At 42.1% G+C, this 24853-nt stretch overlaps 1 protein-coding gene across 2 annotated transcripts in view; it reads left to right on the top strand.

Moving 5' to 3' along the window:
• The window catches only part of akap12b (A kinase (PRKA) anchor protein 12b), a 40273-nt gene that overhangs the window by 5664 nt on the left and 9756 nt on the right, over nucleotides 1-24853 (top strand). The window contains exon 2 of one of the 2 annotated variants that reach the window (XM_020097568.2): nucleotides 11118-11193. In XM_020097568.2, coding sequence (XP_019953127.2) covers nucleotides 11118-11193 — 76 coding nt within the window. Of the gene's footprint in view, nucleotides 1-11117; nucleotides 11194-22297; nucleotides 22594-24853 lie in introns of those variants that run through there. The other variant, XM_020097569.2, reaches the window with a different exon arrangement.

Consider the following 24853-nt stretch of genomic DNA (forward strand, 5'->3'; position numbering starts at 1 on the left):
CACGACCAACGCAAAACAAAAGAAACAGAGATGACATGTACTGTACATAGATGCTGATGTAGATGTCAACTTGGAAGACTATGTTCCACCCCTCAACTGAGCGCCCCAGAGACGTTCCTGTTGTTGTGAACACCTCTGACCCGGACAATATCCTGCTGTGTTCTTTTAATAGATAGATTGATTGATAGATGGATAAAGTCCAGATAATATCCAGACATGTTTTTCCAGAGTTCAAGTCTGAAAACTGCTTTAGACTCCAAAACTCACCGCCTGATTTTAAACAGTCCCTTAAAAAGTTCTTATACCACACGTCTTTTGCTTTATTTGTAACTTAGTTCACGAGTTAATGTCCGTTCTGTGCATCTGTCACTTTTTAAAAATCCACACAAAGCAACATGTTTTCATTTGTCAGCAGCTGTGAACCGGTGATTTCCCAAAAATGCAAAACACGCCACTTCCTCTAACAACAAAAATCAAATTGCAGCTGTGATTGAAAGATTCGTGACTGACCTCACGAAGTTAAGCTGCTTACGTCACCAGTCCCGTACTATATATACAGCGTTTACTGTATATTCACTAACAATGTCACAAACTGTCAGCGCCGCTGCATCGGGACCCAGTGAGTGGTGTCTTATGATGCTCTGCTGTAATTAGACAGATGCAGCAAAGTGAATCAAGCGGTCACTGCTTACTCATTTGAGCCCAATGGAAATATGTTTTATTAAACGGCGAACAACAGGCTCGCCGCTTCGGACACTGGAAGAACAACAATATTTCATTCATAGCACACGCGTCCGATGACAACAACAAAATTCCACGTGATTTATTGTGACACCAACAACACCAGGGCTAAATATGCCTCTTTGTGATTCACCTTTATTTTTAAGAAGAGATGATTTAATTGCATCGGCGAACAGCAGCTCTGTGAAGCAGACAAACAAAAGTGATGAGACGCTGAGCGGGAGAGCGAGACGCTGATTTCTCTCACATGTTTCTTCAAACTGTGTTTGAGGAAAACTTGATTCAAAGACATGAATGCGGTCTGTGTGCTGAGGTCGCCTGGCTGACGGCTCATATCTGCTCCCGCGCTTCAAAGCTGCACTGATCAATGTCAGTTTGAATCAGTGAAGCAGCCTTCATCTATGATCATTCAGAGAGGTGATGCGTACCCTGTACATGCATGTAAACATTTTAGTTTCATATTTCCGTTTTGGTTCAAATATTTTAGAGCAACAATATATATAATTCTGAATATTGAATTTTAATAGTTTTTGAGCTGTTATTTTATTTCTCTTTAATGTAATGATACTTCATTGAATCCAAATAATCAAATAAAAATATGAAGTCCAACAATTATTCTGCTTATTGACAGTAAATTTTTCTACTTGAAGTTAAACTAAACAGCATGGTGGCGGACGATTCTCAGGCCAGTTCACAACAAGACTTCATTGTGTGTTATTAAAAAAAACAACAACAAATTGAAATAAATTAAGATCATAAGAACGTTCCACTCCCTACTTCCTTCTTTGTCATTTGAAAATCATTTAATTCCTTTATTGCCGCCGGAGCATTACAGCTGCCTCAAACTATGCGAGTGGGGAAAGTGCTCTCTGAATATTTGGATAGTTTAGAGTTGAAGTGACGTTCTGAACCCTCAGTGTTGTTTCTGTGACAAAACGTGGATCAAACATATTCTAGTAGGGCAATAATCTATAAGTAATTTGAGGCCTGAGGCCATAAAAACAAAGTCTGGTTTAAGCGTCTCTCTAATTAAAACCATGTTTATGGCGTCTGAATGTGTTCCAGCCCCCCCCACCCACCCACCAGTCATCTTCTCTTCTCACATATGGCTCGAGAGCTCTGATGCTTATCGGGATATTTAGAGATTCATGACAGGAGGGTCAGTGCGGGGGGGGGGGGTTGATTTGTTATTTCAACCCAGTTAGAGAGGCAGGCCGCCGGGGTCAAGCGCTGGCCAGTGTGTGCGGCCTGATTCTGATCGTGTCCTGTGGGGTCTTTCCCTTCAACGGGGCCGCTGTTGTTGTTTGGCTCTGTTTGCTGTTCAAAGTGTCGCGGCCGCACAGATGAAGGGATGAGCGGGGGGTGATGAAAAACAGACAAATTGTGGGAGGTATAGAGACTCGGGTTTAAAGGGTCAGTGACGCTCTGATGTAGGTAGAGGACGACAACCTGGTTTCATACGTCGTCCCAGGACGGCAGCTGACAGGTGGACGCCTCGGTTTCAGTCAGTCGTTTCTTCTTTCATCCCTTCTTCTTTCACACAAACACAAAGACACTCACATCGGTCTTGGCTTTTTCTCTCCTCCTATTTTATTGATCTAATTCAGTGTCCCTCAGGTTCTCTTCTCACGCTGAGTGTGTGAACCAGGCTGAAATCAAATACAGCTGACAGTCACACAAGGCTACTGACGTGGTTTCCTGAGAGGCTGAAGGCTGCAGATAATGGAACACCTTTTACTCTGTTTCCTAAAGATTTCATATACATACAAGAAGTCAGTGACAACAGTATAATTCTTCCCAGATTAGTTTTTTTAATCTACAAAAGAGTGAAATGTTTCTACCTCTGTCAAGGAGGTTATGTTTTCACCCGTGACTGTCGGTCATTTGTTGGTTGGTTGGTTTGTTTTACGCAAAAACCACAAAGGTCCTTATTCCAAGGATGGGATGAGCCAAGAAAGTCATATTTTGGCAACAAAAAGTGTGGATCTGGGATTTCCTCTTAACTCCTTTAAGATTACTAGAGCATTTCTTTGGCATTTTCACCAATAATTCAGAGAATAATGCATCTAAATGATAAATCAGGCATATTTAAGGGAGTGATATCTATAAGTGTGGATCTCATATCAGATTTGTATGTGTTTTCATAATGGGACTGTGGGGCATTAAGGTGTTTGTCTTTATTATTGTTCTTGGATTTTACACTTACATCATTCCTCTTTTTCTCCCCCAATTCCAATGATTTGGATCAATTCGTCCCTTCCCCCATTCTCTGTCCACATTTCACACTTGCCCGTCAATACAAATCTAAGAAGAAAAGAAACTTGGGTTATCAAGTGCTGATACTATACCAGTCTTCATTTACATACATTATATATATTTATACTGTACTACATCACATGCAGCCTATAGGGATCCTTTTTATGTACCATTGCACAAAGCAGAGCGGGAACACAAAATTATAAAACGTTATTATTATTTGTCTTTTTCACTCTGAACGTCTCCTCCAGAGCCAAAGAGATGATGATGAGTAAACCCAGAATCATGACGTGTAAAAACTCACCACAGTGAGTGATGAGAACATTTTTGAGCTGGAACCATAATGAAACCATTATGTTAGTCTGAGTCACAATAATCCAATAATGAGTAAGTGAATTGTATTTTGTTGTTGTATTTAACTTTCAGCCAGAGTGAATGTGACCTTCATCCATTTAAACGAATAGAAAACCTGGCAGCCACACTTTCGGACACACAAACACTCACAGACACACACACTCTCACGGACACACACTCTCTCACAGACACAGAGGGTGTTTTTTCCATAAACAGCTTGTGCGTGTGTGTGTGTGTGTGTGTGTGTGTGTGTGTGTGTGTGTGTGTGTGTGTGTGTGTGTGTGTGTGTGTGTGTGTGTGTGTGTGTGTGTGTTTGTGTTTGTCAGTGAAGAGCCCACAGATTTACTGTAACCTGCCTCTCTTCCTGAAAGCCATCATAAATAAAATCCCACGGTCGGTCCTCCTCTGTCTGTAGAGGAGAAGTGGGCGAGGCAGCTGGAATGATGGAGGGAATACTGGAGGAGGGATGAAGAACGAGTAGATAGTTCCTTCCCATATCTTTTAAATCTGTAAAACATCTGCGTATGACTTTTGTTTGACATGCTCAGCGTTCATCTGTCCACACACACACACACACACGTACGTACACACAGGAGCACAGGTAGCCGCGGCCTGAGCTCCTGAGCAGAGTTAATGTCTTGTGGAAACTAGTGAGAGTGTTCTCCGGGGGTCTTGTCAAGCTTTGATCTGTGGTATGTGGTGAATGTTGGGGTCAGGGATAATAGACTGAGGACTGGCAGGGGTGAAGAGACATGAAGAGAGACAGAGAGATGTGATGGTCGCACTCCAGGCCCCTGAAAACTCCCATCAGGCCTGTTTAAAAGCCGCGTAGTGGTGGAGTTCCATTGATCAGAACTGTGCAGATACGACGCGATGGGAGACGCCGCTGATACCTCGACCAGGGACGTTTTGTTATGTTGTGATTTTGGTGTAGATCAGGAGGCGGATCCAGGAAAACACTTTCTTTAAAATTGTTAGATTGGGTATTTTCCTCAATTTCAATTCATGAATCTTGATGATATATGTAGGGAACTGATTTCTATTATTTATTCGATGCAAATTAATTGGATTTAAGGGGATTTATTTAAAAAATGATTTGTCATTAAAATGTTTTTTTAAATCCAAACTATGTCCAGTATTGGTTAGGCAGGGTTTCTGCCCTGTACCCTCCTCACTCCCGTTAAGAAAAAACACTTATCAGAAGTTATTAGGACTCGTACAGTGCTGGAAGTTTACGTTTGATTTTATTTTATTCTTTTAGGATCTTTGAGAGACTCTTGTTCCTAATTTGTTGCATTTTTCCTCATTTTTTACAGTAAATTGAAAAGAGCAGCGTCTTCTTACAGCAAAAGAGAAAAACAAAGACAAGCCGAAATAAAACTCTACATCTGCTTCTCCTCCTAAAATGAACCTCACTCACAGAAGTTGGAGCCGTTAGGATGAAGGAGTTTTCCCCCCCATCACTCTCAGCACATCCTTCTTCATCTTCGCCCTCATCATTCTGCCTCTCTCTGTCTTAATGTCTCTGCGTTTCACCTCCTCTCACTCCTCCTCTCCCACGATTGTTATCTCTCTGCTTCCCCGTTCTCCCAGCCGCCCCCCAGCCCCCTCCTCCCCCTCCGACAGCATCATCCACCTTTTGTCTTCTCTGAGACTGTCCACACCTCAGGGGTCAGAGGTGGTGGGGTTAACTGTCACAGACACACCGCGACCCCACAGAGAGTCTTTAAGCCGGTTATCTCCTACTGCGAGTTTGCTTGTGTGTACATATGTTCATGTGGGGCTGAGACGAACCTGACAGCTCGTGGTTCCACACCACAGCTCAATCTGCCTCTTCACTTACTTACATTTAAGGGTTGAAATGTTGGGAAATTATTTATTTTTCAGATATATGAAATAGCCATGTCGTCCAGATGGAGTTTATTTAAAACTGCTGCTCCTGCTTCATCGTTATTGTGTTCTGGTCGACGTTTATAGCTCAGTTTGTGGTGAGCTGGAAAATATTATCCTAGTGTATCTGATGTGTATTTATCACCACAATGATTTTCAAATTTATTAAATCCAGTAATACAGGGACACTATTCTGCTGCATGAAGCCTACATTTTAGAAAAATCTAACTTGATAAACATTTTACGGACTTTCTCTTTTACATATGAAGAACGCAACCAGGGATTTTCCAGGTCTGATGATTTACAACATAAAGAGAATGTCTGAAGCGATCAGGCGAGGGGTGGAGTCTGGGTGGAACATATAGGAGGCAGGACATGATGTAAAGATATCAACGGGAAATCCTGTGTTTTGTTTACAGGACATCCGGTGTCGCTTCTTTTCACTGAAAACTTTTGAATCTCGTTCTCTTTCCAAGTTGCCCACTCATAATCCTGCTCTATTCCCACATCGGCTCATTTGAAGATTCTCTGGAGTTTGGGTCTGTCAGGAAAAATAACCAGAAATGATCTGCATCAACGGACTCTGACATTACTCATACAGCCTCTCTGGAAGATGTCTGGGTTCAGTGCGTGTCTGAAAGCAGCTTTACTCTTTTAAATCAAGACCAAACAAAAGACACTTTTTGAGGAAACCAATATAAATGGAAACCTTTTGCACACGTGAGCTTCTAAATCCATTTCACCGTTAATTTCAGGGTCCTGCGGTCTGCTTGATACCATTATAAAGTCATGCCTCTCCGCTTTTATTTGAGTGGGCCTGACTTGAATAAAGGTCAGAGATCCGCTTCTCTCAGACCAGAGATGTGTCTGTGACATGTAACCGGCCAGCTGTGTCACGCTCTTCTTGTCCATTAACCCCCCCTCCTGCTGCATTCTGTTTGGTTTAAGGGGTATAAATCTCCTTTGTGGAGAGATTTAGGAGACAGCGGGTCGTCTCTGTCCCGGTGCCACTGACTGCAGGAAGTGATGAGGGAGGCAGATAAGAGGAAGAGGAATCAAAGATAAATGGGGGATAAAAGTGAAAGTGAGAAAACAGATCTTGAGAAATTTAGGAGTGTTGAGTTTATCATCTTTTGGTCTTTGTGGACCAACGAATTTGTCGTTGAAGTTCTTTGTCACACAACGGCTTCGCCACATGGCAGAGAGACGAAAGTGTCTGAACCTGAGAAGTCTCTTACTAGAGGAGTTTTCCAGGTGAGGTATATTTTTCCGAGGAGCTGAAGGTCCAGCTTCAAGTCATGGAAGCAGCTCAGTGGATGGTCAATATGTTGAATTGTTGTTGCCGCACAGCAGACAGGAGCAAAACTGATATGAGATCAGTTATCAACCCGTCTGTCCCAGCAACAAATACGTTAAGTCAGCGAAAATGAAATGTCAGTGAGGTCGACAGGGTGAAACAATATTTTTCCCCCAGGTCACATGGGACGGTGAAGCATATGCCACACGCCATTGATGTTGTGATTTCCAGGATTAAACTGGTTTGTGTTCGTCTGTAACTGTCTTACTGTCAACATCTTCCATGAATAGAGCATAACAGTAAAGTGCAGTCGTGTGCCTTGCATTAGTTTTTCACTGATTATATCAGTGGCCCTCAGCCTTAAAACCACTGATTCTGGAATATCTTCATTCTTAAACTTTTAGGCACAAGTATATAGATTTATTTGAAAAAAGCCAATAATTGTCTTAAACAGTTGGGAGCTGTATTTTTTAAACTTATGCACCAACTACTTTTCACTGATGGATTAATACACATTTGATGCTCTTCACAATCAGATTCGTTGTTGAGTAAAAAAAAATAGGGGAAAATATAAAGAAAAACAAAAAGCAAGTATTCTGGTTCAAGGAGAAAGTACAAAAGCAATACAACAGAAATGAATGTGTAGAAACAATTTGGGAAATATAATAAATATGGCAGGACTTATATAATATAATATAATTTGTCCTTTAGTGGTGAGTACAGAGACAGAAACCCAGGTCATATAATGGATGTGTAATCACTGGGAGAGAAGGAGGGCGAGAGATAAACTTGTTCTTTGTGAGTTTTTAGCTTCTTGTGCTGAATGAAGACGAGACCAAGAACAAATGAAAAGAGGCTGTGAGAGATTTTGATATTTGACTGATGAGCTCAGAGTAAACATATACAGAAACAACATGTACCGGACCAAAATGGAACATCTATTTATAAAACATGGCTGTTCAAATATTTTCCAATCAGCTAAATTAAATCTGATGAGATCACGCTGGAGCCATAACAAAGCTCCTTTGTGCAGAGCTGTTCAACGTCTGCATGTAGATCGTGTTGATATGAAAACTGTGTAAATCTGGTTGTTGAACCGACATATTTTCTGTCCAGATAATTTTTGGGGGTTCAGTTCAGTTTCAGTTTATTGAGATGATAAACTGAAACTGGAATTCCTATAATTTCTGCTCAGCCTTCACTCTCAGTCTTTCTGTTCGGGTGAGATCGAAAGTCCTTTTACAGAGAAAAAGAAAATCCTGACTCCTGGGGAGTTGCTCAACACAAATATTGATGACTCCCTCAAAATATGTGAAAAGTTTAAACTTGCAAAAACCTTCCCAGACGTAAAAATCCCAGATAAAAATATCACCCCTGAAGAGTGTGTTGTAAGTTTGTTCTTTTATTGAGCCAGGAGAACCTTAAAGTCTCTTTTTGAAGAGTTCTATGCAACAGTATAAATTTAAGATTGAAAATATTCTGAATAAAACACACATGCAATGAAATGTCATTCTGCATTTTTGCGAAAATAACTAAGGTGGCGTAGCTGCAGCAGCTCAACACTCAACCTCTATTTAATAATAAAGACCCAATCATCAAATTATAGAGGCAACTTAAAGTGGCAGGTTAAATACAGCGTAGGAGTCGAGTAAAACTAACTGTGTCGTTGAATTTTCTCCAAATAATCATGTTGATTTGATTTGCCTTTTAGGACTAAACCATGAAAATATCTGATGCACACATTTAAAACGTTATTCAGCCCTAATGTGCAAGAGTGACATGACCTCTAACATTTACATGCACGTGTACGCACAAGTAAATATGACTTTTGCCGACATCGTAGAAATTCTTGCTTTCTTCAATAACTGAAGAAACATGGAAACTATAAAGCAGTTAACACAAAACAAATGTTGATTCTACAGAGAATGAAATACAGTTATCATATGGTTACAGTTAACAAAACCAAAACATTGTGTTTCTGTTCACTGTAGGTTTTTGATTGCAAACAAACTCCGGTCATCGACATTAAGATCAGACATGCTCCACTGACAGCCACTCCCTTTCTTTGCACCTCTCTTCATATACAGAACTTCCTTTCCTGCACTGGCTCTTAAAATGGACACAGTTCTTTGCAATACTCAGCTAAACTAAAATTAAAATGTCCTTAATGTATCCCAGTCCCAAGACCAGTACTCCCTGTGAGGCCAAACTTTCCCACCACTGCTCACACTCTTTAGTAGGAATGTAGCAGCAACTTTTTTGTCACCCATATCAAGGCGTGGCATTTTTTATGGCTGTCAGTATAGGAGCTTTTGAGGGTGGCCGGAGAGTTTATATTTTGGGGGAGGTGGTCTAAAAGGGCAGAGTCTGGAATTTTGGTGAAGAAGGCAATGAATGCTGGGAATGCCAGTCATGAGGCAGAGCAGGGGAGGGTGGGGTCGCTGCAGGTCTGGAGGTCAGCGGAGGGCTCAGAGGTCCTGTTTGCTATAAAAGGACAAAAATAATCTCATGTATCCAGATCTCCACAGCGCTGTGTCAGGATGGAGGATGATCAGGCTTTAACCAATTATCATTCAGCACGCTTGTTTTGCAGAAGTGTTCAAGTGGTACACTACACTTCTGCTACACACTACACGTATTAGATCTTGTTTGTAACTGTACGGTTTAACCTGATGACAGATTTCTGTAGTCGGACATCTGAATCTTAAATGATCACAGAAACAAGCAGAGCAAACGTTGTCGACCCTTCAAGACGTCACGTGTCCACAGAACAAAGCAAGGAATTTTCAACGTGGTGCTTTTGTTTTGGAGAAGAGGAGACGCAATCCCACGTTATGTCACAACGTCACCAAACTCTCTATGTCTGGTGCATTTAAATAAACCTTCCTAGGTTATCCTGGGTCATTCAGTAGCTTTTGTCCTTTTCTGTTGAGTAGCTTTACAATCTGTGCACCGATGTGACTCTTTTATTGTGTTCCTGGGTGGGTCGGGTCTTTTAGACAGAGGGGCACCATGAGCACTTAACCATGTTGTACATGACCTCACCCTGCAGGTTCTCCATTTCTTCGTGGAGTTTGCTGGGTGGGAGCACTTGGCTGCAGTGACCGAGAATCAAATGCACGGTTGTGTTGTATTGTGTTTTGGCAGTAAATGTTTTCTGACATTTCTGATTACATCTACAACCAATTACAGTCACTTCGGCACTTCGGCAGATCAAGCCGCCTCAATGAGAAGCCAACGAAAACAAAATCTGGTGTTTTCTGCGTCCAACATATGAAGAAGTCAAGTGCATTGTCCTGAAATGTAGCTGCCTTATTAGTGAGTCTGTGTTTATCATCAAATGTTGTGTCTTTTTATCCTGCTTATTATAATTCTCTTCACACCCAGATAGACGTCAATAAATAAAGTCGTCACTGTGCATGATCAGTGATCAGTGAAAACCAACTCTAGCTTTAATTGTGGCAAGAATAGGTTTAAGAACCAAAACTATGATAGAGAATTTTCAGGATTATACTGAAATTAAAGTTAGTTCAGTTGAATAATTTTAACTTTTGTAAACACTGTAGTTTCTCTTTCAGACACTCCTCTCTGTGGAAGTCTTTCTTTTATTCCACACCGTGTACACCAGCTCCTCCCTCCACTCTTTCTCCTCATCCATTGCTTCTCTCCAGTCTGTCCCGAGCAGAGTGCCTTCTCTGTGGTCTCATTTTTCACGTCTTTCCTGAAGGACCCCGGTCCTGCTGGGAACCGAGCCTGAGTTGTCCATTAGTTAGATTAGCGGCTCTGTGGGGAGGCTCTGGTTCCCTCTCCCCCGGCCTGGACACACAAAAGCTCGGACCTGCCTGCTATTGTCCGGCTGTCAGTCGGAGCTGGTCGCTGCCAGAAAATAAAAAAACTGATCTAGTGATAAGGTGCTGTGAGCCAGGTTGTCTTTTTCACTTGTTAACATGGTTGTAGTTTGTCCATAATGACAAACCCTAACCTTTTCTTTTGTATCCTCAGTGAAAATATTATTATTTTGCTGTGGAAGGATGTTAAAAGTTGAGTGTAAGATTTCTTCAGCTCTTTTTCAGACTTGATTTCTAACTTGCCGGTAACAAACCAACATTAACATCATTTTTAATGAGGTGGGGTGAACGTGACCTGAGGTCTCTTCACCCATTTTTGGTTCTTGTTTTGGTGTTTTCGTCTTTTACCCGTAAATTGCTCCGCCTGAAAATAAAACTATTTATGACTTCGTAACACGATGGCTGCACACAAACCATTTAAGGATCTAACAGCGTCCTGTAGGCTGATTCACCGATCATAAAGCATCATGGGTAGCTGAGATGGAGACATTTATTTGCTGGTTTGCATCATTTTAAAACCATTATTGAGCGTATGATGGTGAGTGGTGACAATCTGTGGTTGGACACAAGGAGAGGGGCATCGATCTTCTCGTCTAACTCTTGTAAAGAAAGTGAAAATGTGGAACTATTCATTCAAAGGGAAAAATTCACTCATGTCTCAGTGTGTGTTAATGCATTAAGATAATGAAAAGAACCTCTTGACTGAGTCTTTTCTTCTGTCTCTTTTTCAGCCTTTGCAGAAAAATGGGCAGATCTCCAGCATGAGCAGCCTGAACGGACACTCGGAGGACAAAACCCTGGCAGAAGGTGTGTGTACATTTACACATATGTGTGCATGTGTTTTCTGTCTGTTGTTTATTTACAGAGTGTAACTTAGGTCTGTGGGATAAGTCATGCACAGAGTTATGTTTGTGTGTGTTTGGGTCTGGGATTTTCTACTGTTTCTTCAGCGCTGGAAGAAGGTAAGCTTGTTTGTGTGGGGTCGGTTTTCAATGTGTGTGTGTGTGTGTGTGTGTGTGTGTGTGTGTGTGTGTGTGTGTGTGTGTGTGCGTCTCTGCATGTCTTCATGGATCTGCAAAATCTTCTTGATCCTAAAGTAATCCCTTTGTCAACACACATTGGACACCTACATAGGCTTTTCACATTAGAGACACACACACACACTAAACATACTCTTTCTCTCTGTTTCCCTCATTGTACCTTTACTCAGCTGAACATCCTGAAATTGTCTTTTTGAGTTTTATTTTTCTTATTACCTTCAACACGGAGTCAACTGAGTTCCATGAGGTTAAGTGGAGGGGCGGGGCAAGAAAGAGCCCATTACATTTTGGAGTGAATGTGGATGAAGGAGCAGAAATATGTTTTCACTTTCTTTAACATGACGAGATACAGCGTTAGCCTTGACGGAGGTTTGCGCTCTCTGCACCCTTCTATTTGTTAAATGGAACTTTAAATACGTGTAAAGGATTTTCATCTTGTAAGTATAATAAATAGAGTAATTTTCAATAATCATTAACCAGTAGAATTAATTTCACAACACGTGCACCAACCTGCTCTCTTCATCTCTGTTCACCTCCCGTCTCCAAAGCTGCGTTTGTTTATTTTCTTTGTCGTTTCTGTCATGTCTCTCGATCTGGGAGGCCTGCGGGGGCGTGCTTGCCCTCCCTAAATATTTAGTAGGCCGTGACCCATGCCCCGCACAAAGCAACCTGTGCCCATCATAATATGTTATAGCCCAGAGGAAGGAGTAACCTTATACTACTTAAAACACAGAAATATGTCACATAGCGCTCTGTCAAACAACCTATTTAATAAGCTATTTAATGAAGCGACTCTGTGCGTTTATAGAGAAACTCTATACCTTCTTCTACCTTCTTCACGGCATCGACGCAGAGTGTAGAGTCATTGTGGCATGTGGAGAGTAATTCGGTTGTATCTGCATGTACATGTACTGATTTAATTAGTAACATGGAAAGATGTGGAACAGAAACAAAGGACACATTCTACAGGAATGATTAGATCTTGTTCACTTGCGCACCTACAGAAGCTTTTCAAGTACACAACCTTTATTTTATTGTCTAACAGAGATGGACTGTGTGAAGGTTTTCAGGCAGACATAAGGTGCAGCATCCCTTGTACTCCGGCTTGTATCAAAGATGTTGCTAAAAACCATCTGTGATTTCTGCCCCAAGTGATTTGATCATGCAAAATGAATATGCAGCAGCCCTCTCACTTCTAGACTGAAAAAAACCTCTTCGTGATCAGAGCTGATTGTAAATTCACTCCGATTTATTCAGGCGTGTTCACAAATAGGCTTGTTACAGCCACGAGACCCAACTTGACCCATGTTGGATGGAAAATCGAGACAAACTATTACATTTTAAACATTCAAACTAATCAATTTTACAACTGACTTTGAGATTTGTGCATCACAGAATCTCACTAGTGAGAATCAAACCAGGAGACAAACAACAGACGACAGCTGGAGCCGTGAAAGAGCTTCAAGGTAACAGAGTCAAAGGAGCGCATGCAGGGGAGTGAAAGGAAGGGAGATACACTATGGACAGAAAGAGAGATGATAGAGGAGTGAAAGATGTGGAGGGGTTTCACATCCCAGCACCGCAGCCTGATAACGTCAGCAAAGCATTGTGGGAGACAGGAAGAGAAAAACAATCCCTCTGATAACAACCAAAAAAAACAAAGATGAGCTACAGATCAAAAGGCTGACACATAAGCACGTGCATGCACACAATCATCTTCTCTCTATATCAGGTATGAGAGAGTGTTTACGGTTAGAGGTCCGACCCTGTGGAGAAACATCCAAACATGTGCAGCCTGGAGCTGTTTTGCACCGAAGTCCAGACATTTTCCTGAAATTCTCTGGAGCGGCTGTATGTCTGTGTCAGTGGCTCCAGACATTCTCTAGAATTGTTCCTGCAAGGCCTCGAGTAAAATGTCCAGAAAACGTTTTCCTGCGACCCCCGCAGCAGGACAGCTCAGGGTGAAGAAGGGGAGTCATACATGTATAGAAGACGTCAACGAGGATGTTGAGACAACGAGATTCCTTTTTCATATGTGACGGACAAACTCCAGAAAATGTACGGCCCAATTTTCAGGACATTATCCGGATGTCTGAAAGCGTTGTGGATAATTTAACAGTTAAACAACTTAAAAACACTTCATTTCTAGCTTGTCCCCATTTTTGAATTAACATTGCAGACCAGAACTAAATGAATAACAGACGATAACATTGGACTCGACTTGTCTTAGGGTCATTTTCAGTGGGAGCATCAATTAGTCTTGAGTGTAGTTGGACTGTGTGATTGCATGACAAGCGTTACAGTAAAATATTTGACCTCTATCATCTGTCGTGGTCTGTTTGATTAAGTTGCTGAGAGTTATTTGTTTAAAGTGGTATCAAAGAATGCGAACGGTGTGGAGTTACGTTTTCCTGCGTGTCCGTCAGTAGTCGACTGCTTTGAGAACACAAACACTGAAGCTGCCGGTTCACACGAGGTGATTGTGCCTTGGAAAACGGGATGTTCAAACTCTCATGTTTTGTTTGTTTGGAAATCCTGTAAATGCAGGGCAAAAACAAATCATTTTAAATAAGAGAAAAGAATTGCATAAAAGGCTGAATCCAAACCCGGAGTTGCTTGTTTTTGTTGTTACTCTGTACGGTGGAAGAGGAAATGTGCCGCCGTTGCTTCTTTGGGACTTCTTCTCAGGAGGCCGTCAAGTTTTATATAAAACGTAGATAACAAATTGGCTGAAATAATGTTTGAAACTCCTTCTTAAAGTCTGTTTAAACCTTATGTGGGTGCTGTATTGGCCGGGGAAAAGCACTGACTGGAGGCCTGGGGCTGAGGTATGCAGAGTTTACACCAGGTTATTCGTCAGAAAGGAACTGAATAAATATTACATAGAGACAGAGTTTTGAGGGGAACCACTTAGAGAAGTTTCTTCTAAAGGGAAGAGGAGAGAGCAACAAGGAGTAAAAATAGATAAGATAAAGAGAGAAAAATACACGTGAGCATAGATTTTTTTTGCAGAAATCATGTGTTTGAGTTTACAACACATTGACGCAGGCGTCGGCTCTTATCCCCAAAAACTCTTGAATCTCGTTCATCTTATCCTTTGTCTTCTACATGTATGACGCCCCTTTTCGTATTCTTCCAGTTTCGCATCCGTCACATGTTAGAAATCTCATCAACAGGCTCACTTGCTCGATGGGACATTTTCCCGCTGTACTGTATTGTCACGTTGGCTCACTCTGATGTTTGCCAGACATTCTATAGGTGGGTTAGAAGGAAATGTTCAAGTAAATGTCCAGAGCAACTGACTTGGACGTTTGTGTTCTCACAGACAGCCCCCGCTGAACACTTCAGGAAAATGTCTGGACGTCAGTGCCTGTCTGAAAGCTCAAGACATAAACACACAGTCAACTGTGAATGATGGAGCCACGTATCGTGTCCAACTAAAGTGCATAATTCCTACAAATGACGACAGAGAATGAGACATATTTGTTTTTGTCAGAAGGAATCTAGATTTCTTTTTTCCACAGCAGTAAATAATGTAGATCTTTCTCAGGTTACTGTCATTATTAGAAGTAAGATCTGTTAAGTGTGTGTATTCTGTGTAGTCGTGCACTCGAGCCTGAATGTTTGCATGTGTCCTTGAGCTGCTTGTATCTCGGGCGTAGGCGTACGGGGGTGCAGTGGCAGCCCAAAGGATGACATCATAGCTGATGTAATTCACTGGCCGGAGAGTTGGCGGTCCCTCCCCGACGGCTGAAGTTTTCTGGAAGGCTTGAGAGGGAGATAATGCTGACTGTGTGTGTGTGTGTGTGTGTGTGTGTGTGTGTGTGTGTGTGTGTGTGTGTGTGTGTGTGTGTGTGTGTGTGTGTGTGTGTGTGTGTGTGTGTGTGTGCGTCACTGCATGTGTTTTTTTGTGGGAACGCCAGGCATCAGTCGTAGCTCTCAGGCTGCACGTCTGTTGGCTCAAGGGACCATATGGGTGCGGTTCACCACATTAAAACTGTTCATTTACTTCATTCATTAAAGTATGTGTCAGATTCAGTGTCACATATCTACTGTCAATCCAAGAGCGGTGTAGAAATTAAAATCTGCCACTCAGAGTATTGTAGTTGTGCTGAAATCTTGAAAATTGATGGATAGAAAATCCAAAACTTTAACCATCTTGACTTGTTAGTAATTCGCTCCTCTGTTAGAATGATTTGTTTTGTGCAAAGGCAACAGATATACCGTATTAATCCAGATCGTGGATGCAAGCAGCAAAGTTAGTCTTCTGTGTACTGCCATGACTCAGCCTAAGATCACTGTCACACTGAGGAGTAAATATTGCAAGTTCACCAAAGATGAACTCCATGCAAAGTCAGACTGCGATTTGCCTCGCTACAGGAAGAATAATGTCTTATTTGACTCCTCGCTAGTGCAGATAAAAAGTGATAGTTGAAGAAGATGAAGTACTAACAAATAATGACAACACTGTCCGATGGGATACATTGGGCTAAATACATGTATGTCAGAGGTATGTTGGTCCTGTGTGTGTCGTGAATTGTCTTAAATTATTGCCTGGAGTCTCTGAGTGTTACATTTTTATTTTATTTTTGGTTGCAGGTGTAATCTTTTACAAGGTGGATATATAGCCCTGTGTCTGTACTGTAAGAGAGTGTGTGTGTGTGTTTCTGCACGTGGCTATGATTTCATTGTTGGATGGACTCACTCAGGCTCGCCTCCGGGGACGCACAAAGTCCTGCTGCCAAAATGTTCATCACGCCAGAGGAAGGGACCTCGCCCCTCACTTCAACTCTGTGTGATCTCCACCAGTATGGATTCACGCTGCATCGTAACACAATCCAGCTGCCAAATTGTTCCTTTTGGCCCGATTCCTCGTACATTCCAACTGACAACACACATTATGGTGGACAATTGCTAATAAGATGTTCCACTGTACTTTAAACCGAGCCGTAGGTGTGTGCAGACGCTGATCCATCAAGCAGCTGTGAGATATCGGGATGATTTGTCTCCGCTCCGAGAAAGGAAGAAGATCCCGGAGGAGCGTGTTAGGGCGGCAGAGTTGTAGATGTGAGTGCTTGAAAGCCCCTCGCTCCCTCAAGATCCATCACTGTCCAGTCGCTCGTTCAATTATGTTCATCTGCGCTGCATATTTGATTCAGTCAGTTGTTATGTAGTGGGTGGCTCAAGGATACACTCCAGGGCAGAGCAGGATAAGTGAGCTCTATTAGTGAGCTGCCATTTGTCAACTGTTGTCTCAGCCTGTAAATTGATCAGACATTATTTTTCTTCTTCTTCCTTCTGCTAAAATACAAAGTGCGGTAACAGAAAGGACACAGAGAATTGTAATCTGATGGTCTATTAAAACACAGACATCATGCAGTCATGCTCCTTTTGCTTTGACTCATACCAAACACCTCAACATCCTATCTAGAGCCTTGTGCATTTGTTTGATTTGATTTGATTTGCACTTCAACATTTCTAAACAAGACATTTTGTACTTTTTGAAGATGGGTTTTTGCAGTAAATGATTGTAAATGGTCGAGATTTATATTAAAGTGTATATACTTTTTTTTAGTAATGTTCATCTGGAAACCAAAACTTCAGGACCACTGGACATGCAAAGTACACAATGTCCAAAATGCATCCCTGGCACAACCAGATCATTGTAATAACGAAACAAACCCGCTCAGCAGTATTCAAGCAGGACTCCTACAGGGTCAAGAATTACAGTAATAGGGTCAAACTCAGAGTTGGCCCCGACCAGGGCCCTCAGACCCCCAGGACCTGCTTGTTTCTGCAGGCACTCCTCTCTCTCATCTTTCCTGGCATCAGGGAACCTAATCTCCCTCTCCTCAACCCCGTTGCTCCCCCAGGCACATGGAGGACTGAGAGAATGGAGCAGGAATGTAACTGACCCCTCCTCCTCCTCCTGCTTTAATAGACCCCCTCTTACAATGCATCTAGTATCCTATACTTTTTTTTACCTTGATATTAGTGATAAAATCTTCTTTAAATAGGTGCCAAGAATGTGTCAGTGAGGTGAAGTTTTTCATTTGTGTCAGATGGAAGAATTAAAAAGTAATATTCTTGATACTGGATATTTGATACCTCACTGATCTGCGGTGTCGGGCTCAGTTCCAGCACAAATCTGCGTCTAAAATTATTGGGGGTGCACTAGTGCGGATGCTTAAAAGTGATCGTCAGCCAAAAACTGATAATGAAACTGATAGTTTATGTACGTCTACAGCTGCTTTTATCTCCATCAAACAGTTTTACAAGCGAATAAACTTCTGTCAGTCTGTAGTAATACCAAAGATATGATAAGATACTTGTTATATGTGTATGTATATATATGTGTAAAAACAACCATAAAAAATATTGTGTTACGGGCCCAGAGCCTGGCTCCCAGTGAACAGATTGTTCTGCAAGAGGTTGTTAACAAGTCACTTTTGTGGTTGCATCACAAATTAATATACATTTAATAGCTTGTGCAAGCCATGAACTACAAAACAACCCCCTACCCCACTGTATAGATGGTCATCAGTAGACACTGGTTGAAGTTGCGGGCCGGGGGTGAGTCAGTCATTGGAAGTGAGTGAGTGGTGGTAGTTTTCGTCTCCACATGCTGCAGACCTTTGAATTTTCAGTCATCATCTTATGGAGTGAAAGTTCCCACTTACCTCTTATAATGAAATGACTCATTAATTATTCAAATTTCAACAGAGGGTGCCGCATACTTACATGCACTGTTCCTCTGTAGAACCTCGAGCTGGGCAATACTACTCCAACTCAATATCGCGATTATTTCAAACTTTTACCTCGATTACGATTAATGAATGATGAACGTCCTCGCTTGAACAGACTTAAGTTACCAGCATTGGTTTCTAGAAAGTCATCAACAACTAAAACAAATCGTTTGCTGGATTTAATGGCTTGTTGAGACAAGCGTTTGTTTGCGTGTGGATTTAAGCTCAAGGTAATGGAGCTGTGCCAGATTGTAATGTAAAGCAGAGCTCAGTCTGAGGTAAGGAAGATGGATAAGCAGGCAGGAAGAGCATGAAGGATAAGAGCTATTGTGAGGAACATTTCGGTGGAGTTCTCATGAAATACAGCTGCGTGGGGAGTGGGATCCGTCTCGTTTTGGCACGCAGACGACATGAGCCCCTTTTTCGGGCTTGAGCAAGATTCAAACTTGGCGTTTTTACTCACAACACATTTGATTTTTTAAAGCGTCTCTCCAGATTTCAGCATAGACTCGGTTTGCACTTCAAAGATTACACCCTTGTCAAAGCAGCTGGATTATTTAAAAGTGGAGAAGTCCTTTGTCGTGTTTGTAAATGTCGACCATTTCCAAGGCCCTTTTGAAGCATCAGGATCTGGGTTGTTTAGATCTCGACCTTCCCCATTTTATAATCCAGTCTTTTAAAAGAAGACAAGATGATGCATAACAACAACTGGAATGCCAAATTGTTGGTGCAAATATTTCAGGAATGTGGGGAAAACGTGAAGACAGGCATAACAGATGGCAAAGTCTGGATAAACATACACTGGAAGACAGCGTTGTTGCTCTACACCCAAATTTAAACGCGCCCCTTTTGGTTTTAGGTCTTTAACTCGACAGCTTGGTAGAAAAACAATAATAGAAGCAGACATATTTGATCTCTGATTTCATTGTAGCCAGTTGGCGTGCAAGATAATTCATAATTTTCAAAGATTTTCATGGACCTCCTCTCTCAATGCTGAAAGCTGTAAACATGACCCATTGTTTTAGAGCAATAATAAACAAAAGATGGTCACAAATTCCTCGAATGTGAGATTTATCCGCTATAGTCATCATCTCATCACGCTACATCACGTCATGTTAATCTGAACAAGAAAAGGCGGAAGGGTTTGTGGACACACTGTGCGGAGTACAGAATGAGGCATAACTCGAGGAAACGTGCAAAAGGAAGAGGAAACGGCGATGTCAAGAAAAGACCTGTTTCCTGTCCGACATTCTTATTCAGCCATCCCTCCGGCCCACACACAGACCGGAGGAGGGGTGGGATGGGGGCTCGTGAGGACAGAGGATTGAGGGGAGAAAGTGGTGGAGCCGCAGAGGGATTAAAGAAGACTGGAGTGTGGATTCAGAAAAAAGAAAAAAGGATGGTGTGAAAGGAGGAGAACATTTTTTAAATGGATAAGAAAGGAGAAGTACTCGATGAACAATCTCTCTGATCTCCTGCATTTTCACACATTCACTCACATCCCTCGTTTCCCCTTCCTCCAATTATTTCAACATCATCCCATCCAGTTCTTGGAAGAGGAGGAGGGGCCTTCTTCTCTGCTGTCCGATGATGTCATGCACTTCTTTACAGGCCACAAAAAAGCCGGCCTACGCACCCCAACCCCCCACCCGCCTCACTATTCAAGACCCCTCCTCAAACATTCCTGGACTCAGGCATGTTTTCTAATTTATCCAGATATGTGGGGCGTCACCCCCACAGACTTGGTCCTGGGTTGTGCAGACTCAACTCAACAGACTCAGTTTAAAGATATGAAATACATTAAACTTTACTCACTGTTGTGACGAGAGGTTATTTTATTCAAATAAAAGAAAATGATATTTGAGGGTTTTAGAAAACTCCTTCATCCTTCATTTTGCAATTGGATGATTAATTCATTAATTGATCCACTGATGGAAAACAACTAACTTCAGGTGTCAACTAAAGTTGTTTCATGATATTCTTTGTCACCTATGATAGCAAACTCTGGAAAAAAGAGAATTTCTATATTCAACCTCATTTTCAAATTAATGATGAAGTTCTGTGGATTTAAACAACCTTTGGTTTGTAGGTTTTGAGGTGTAAATGAAACCAAGAGAAGAAAACACATTTAAGGAAATGAAGAGAATAAAAAAGTAGCGTTATTCTCTTCATTTCCTTAAATGTGTTTTCTTCTCTTGGTGTTTATTTCACAGTAGTGAATGAATCGACAGTTTACAGTTAACAAAGAAGATCTTATACAGTAAATTATTATTATTAAGCCAAAGTTACATATAGGCACACTGATGTATGTAATTATATGATATATGATTTATATATGATAATTTATGAGAATAGCAGCCTCGTCTTGTAATTACTTGGCACTTCATTACTGAAATATTTCCCATATAACTCAGTGTAGCCTGAGGCTTTGTATGTGCCTAGATTAAAACACCTCTGTATGTATGGAATGTGATGGATGTGCATGAGTCATTTGAAGGATGTTGGGCGGGAAACAGGAAGATGAGGGCCGACCCAGCAAAGATACTCTCATCCAACTTTTAAATTCCCCTCAGTCTGACTCACTGTCCACTCAGCTCAATACTGTGATAGTAGTCATTGTGCAGAGACAGCGCAGATGGAGTGAACCTGCCAGATGAGTCACCTCAATAACAGAGAGGCAACATGTCAGGATGCAATTCTTTGCAAATGAGTGTGATCACATGAATGAGTCTTTTATGATACAGCCATTGGATTTTGCTTTGGAATATAAATGTATTCCCATGCAACATCTAATTCTCTCTTAACGAAAGAAAAGCAAGTGTTGTCAGGATTCATTTCTTCCAAAACTTCTCCTGAATACGTCTCATTAGATCTGTGACTGTATCTTCTGTCCCCCCCGAACCCCTCGACTCCTTTTCCTCAGTCTTGCCAGCTCAGATAAAAAACCATGAAGCTTTCCATTCATGGCCAAAGACCTTGGTATTCACGCCCGTCTCCATTCAGTGGATCTGAAGAAACTCACAGGAAGTGTTGTCGGATAAAGAGAAAATCTGATGATTTGTTTTCAGATTTGTTTTTGTCTCATTCAGTGTTTTCTCGTTTTGCCCTGATTTGATTTTAAATAATGATGTTTGGTTGTGTTTGGTGTTTAAACGCTGCTGGAACACACTGAAACTTTTACCGATTAGACTTGTTGAAAACTTCGGCCACATTTTAAAGAACAACACGCTCACAGTGTTGGGTGATGGGGGGGGGCGCTCTCAGACGCTACTTGATTACTGCTGTTATCACCTATTTGGGAGCCCTCTATATGGAACTCACACATTCCTCTGGGACAATGCTGAAGTGTGACAGATCTGATTATCCTGGTATGTACCTGAGGATTTATCTGCATTCCGCCTGGCCCCTCCACCCCCCGAGACAAAAGCTGAATTAAATGTGTCTGCACTGGAGTAATTGAGAGGGGCCCATTAACATTCACAGGGGGCAGGCGGCAACGCGATGGCACCCCTGTTCCGAGGTCCTTGGTATGAACCGCTCTTCAAACTGTTTCTGGATGATGCTTTTCTATTTTATCAATGTCACTTTAAAGAGAAAAATCACCCATTTCCAATTAAGAACAAATAGAGTTTTGTGTCCAAATGAAATTCCCTCTTGCTTGCCAGTTTCAACATTCCTCTACATGACTAGCTGCATGAAATATGGGGGAGAGCCTGGTCAAGGAAGAGACAAGGTGGTGTTGGTGCAGGAGACTGGTGTCCAATAGCTTTTTAAAAGAGGACACATTTGGACATTAAGGCCAGAGAGGGGGAGACAGTAGAGACCCCCTGCCCAAAAGAAACGATGTGCATGTGTGATGGAGTTTGAACATGTACAATAGTTAGATAACTGCTCCAGTGAAAGATCACATGATAAGCTCCAGTCATCCCTGGGTGGAGGTCTGAGGGAGAGCGAGTGGAGAAGGAAGGAGGAGGTGGATGGGGGTAGGGTGTGTGTGTGTGTGTGAGGCGGGGGGGGGGTCTCATTCAGAACAGCTGAAGAATGGAGAGGGAGGTGGGAGGCATGAGGGAGGCAGGGGTGGTCCCAACATGACATGTGTGTCAGTCTGTTGAAATGTGTGTGGAGCCTCCTCTCTGGTCATACTGACCGTGAAGCACTGGAAGAGAGAGGGAGTCAAACAGAGAGGACGATAGAGACGCAGCTTCTGCACCTCAGATTCTCAGGAGTTAAGACGGAGCCGAGCAGATCTCACATTTTAATGAGCGTGCAGACGAGTGAAGGGAAACAACACAGACAGTAAATACAGTACTTAAAAAAGAAAAGGTTTATATTTTTTCAACCTTTTTTAATTTTTGAAATTTTTTGGGGGGAGAAAGGATTTTTGGTCGTTTTACAAATGCTTGGAACAATTACTCTAACAGGTAAGAAATATGGACTCATCTAAAACTCCCCCCCCTGCAGTGATCTGTTCAACATGATGTGATTCAACATGAATGCAAACTTTGTGGCTGCTTGTGCTAAATTTCAATTTAGAATTTGTCTTCTCGTCATTTCTGTGGGTTTTAATCTGTTCTTCAGATAAATGTAGGAAAACCAAAAGCAACTGTTTTTCTGCTCACATGAGGGAGTGCAGCCGAAGGCATTGTTGTCCTGAGGGTGTGGTTACTCATTGTGGTTTGTAGATGTTCCGGCACGAGAGAGAGATTTCAGTTAATGATATTTTTGCTTTGACCACCAGAGCCTCATTGTGAACAATTGTGTCAAATCATGTGGGTTTTTTCTATATTTCATGAAGTTTAAACTGTTTTTTAATTCTGTTTCTGAGCTTCAATCATCAAGTGTTAATTCATTATTCTTCATCCATCACCAGTGGTTTTGTTTAAACTCTAAATCATCCCATTTTCAGTAGCCCTGTAGTAAAGAAAAATGTTTATCCACTGCACTAACTTTCCTGTCTCGTAACCACAGTCTCTGTCTTAGACAAACTTCGGAGTGAACTTTTGGGGGGGTTTACGTCCCACACAGCTTCCTTTGGTGGGAAAAGAATTTCACACGGTGACAGCTGCCACGATAGAAATATACATGACCCACCAATTCACAGGAAAATTTTTCAAAGCCTGCTTTTAGCTCTGGTCGCCTGTCCGAGCCAGCTCCCATGCATCCCGTCATGTGAAGTATTTCATTAGATTAGAGTGGGATTCTAATTCCCAGTGGTGTTATTCAGTTTAGCCGCAGAGGGATAGAGAAGGAGGGAGGAGAGAGAGAGAGGAGAGAGAGAGTAGAGAGAGGGGCGTATGGAATTAATTACATGCCAAGACCAATTCTTCTTCAGGCCTTATAACTGGGAGTGATGGTTGAAATGGAGCTGGGGTTTTGGGTGTCTTGCTCGACCACAAGTTCCAAAGCTTCATTGTTTACACATAAACAAACATGTTTTCTGTGAGCACGCTGTTACAGCAGACTCTCGCTCGGTGTGAATTAGATTACAGAGGTATTTGGGTGTTAGTGGCTGTTGAATGTGCAGAGGAGCCCCCCGGAGCCAAGGAGACACTTTGACCACACCTTCGATGCAAAGTGAGGGAGGGTGGTGGAAGGGGTCCTTTTGGGGGAGGAGGGGTGTCGTGTCTCCTTGCCCTCTTTTTTTTAACCCACATCTTTTGTTTCAAGGGCTTCTGCTCCAGACGACAATAATCATAACAGGGATTTGCATTAATTTGGGTAAAGTGTGTAAACAACAGGAAGAATAGCTGGCACTCAACACACACACACACATACACACACACACACACACACACACACACACACACACAGAGAGCCACATCAGAAATCTGATCTCACTGGAGTAGATTTACAACAATTGTTTGGGTTTTTGGCTGCGGTGTTGATATTTAATGCGAGGGCATCACCTTACCACATGCCTTTCACACCCGTAAACAAAGCCTGTCTTCACCACAGAGAGAAGCTTCTCAGCTATGAATGTGTGTGTCTCAGATATGTAACACCCTCTAAAGTGAGTGAGGGCTGCAGCCTCAGGGCAGAACCCCCCCCCCCCCCCCCCCCCACCATATCCCTCCGTCTCCTTAACTGTCCCCTGCTCACCCCCTGCAGCCTCACCGCTAACGCTCGCATTCTTTCTGTTACAGTCGTTATTCAAAACAGCCCCCCCTCCCATTCACTCCTCTCCTCACAGTTACTCCCCCACCCCTCCACCCCCAAATCAAATGTTAACAGTTGTGTTAAAAGAAAAAAAAAACCTGGAAAACAAAGATCAAAAAGACTGAGAGAGATTCCAGGAGTGTGTTAAATCAACATGATTCCTGTTTTATTGTCCAAGTAGATACACATGGCCTCATCTGGTTTACCAACAGTCCGACCCCCCCCCCCACACACACACACAGACGTCTTCACACACAAAGTTTTTTAAAGCACCAGAACTACATAGAAATGTGTAATTATGTACATAGTTCAACTGAATTTTGGTCGGCCAATTTAAAGAATTGGTTTCCCATTGGATAACTGTTTATCCAATAGGAAACTGTTGTGTTTACAGGATGTTTGTGTTTTTTCTCGCCCTGACCTGCTCACTCAACAGTGTGATTCAACAAGTGCCCTTTAAATAAAACACATGTGAGACGGACCCCATGTGACACTGATGTATCATATAAGTTACTTTGGCGTTGA

The sequence above is a fragment of the Paralichthys olivaceus genome, chromosome 19 (assembly GCF_024713975.1).
Source record: "Paralichthys olivaceus isolate ysfri-2021 chromosome 19, ASM2471397v2, whole genome shotgun sequence".
Taxonomy (NCBI): domain Eukaryota; kingdom Metazoa; phylum Chordata; class Actinopteri; order Pleuronectiformes; family Paralichthyidae; genus Paralichthys; species Paralichthys olivaceus.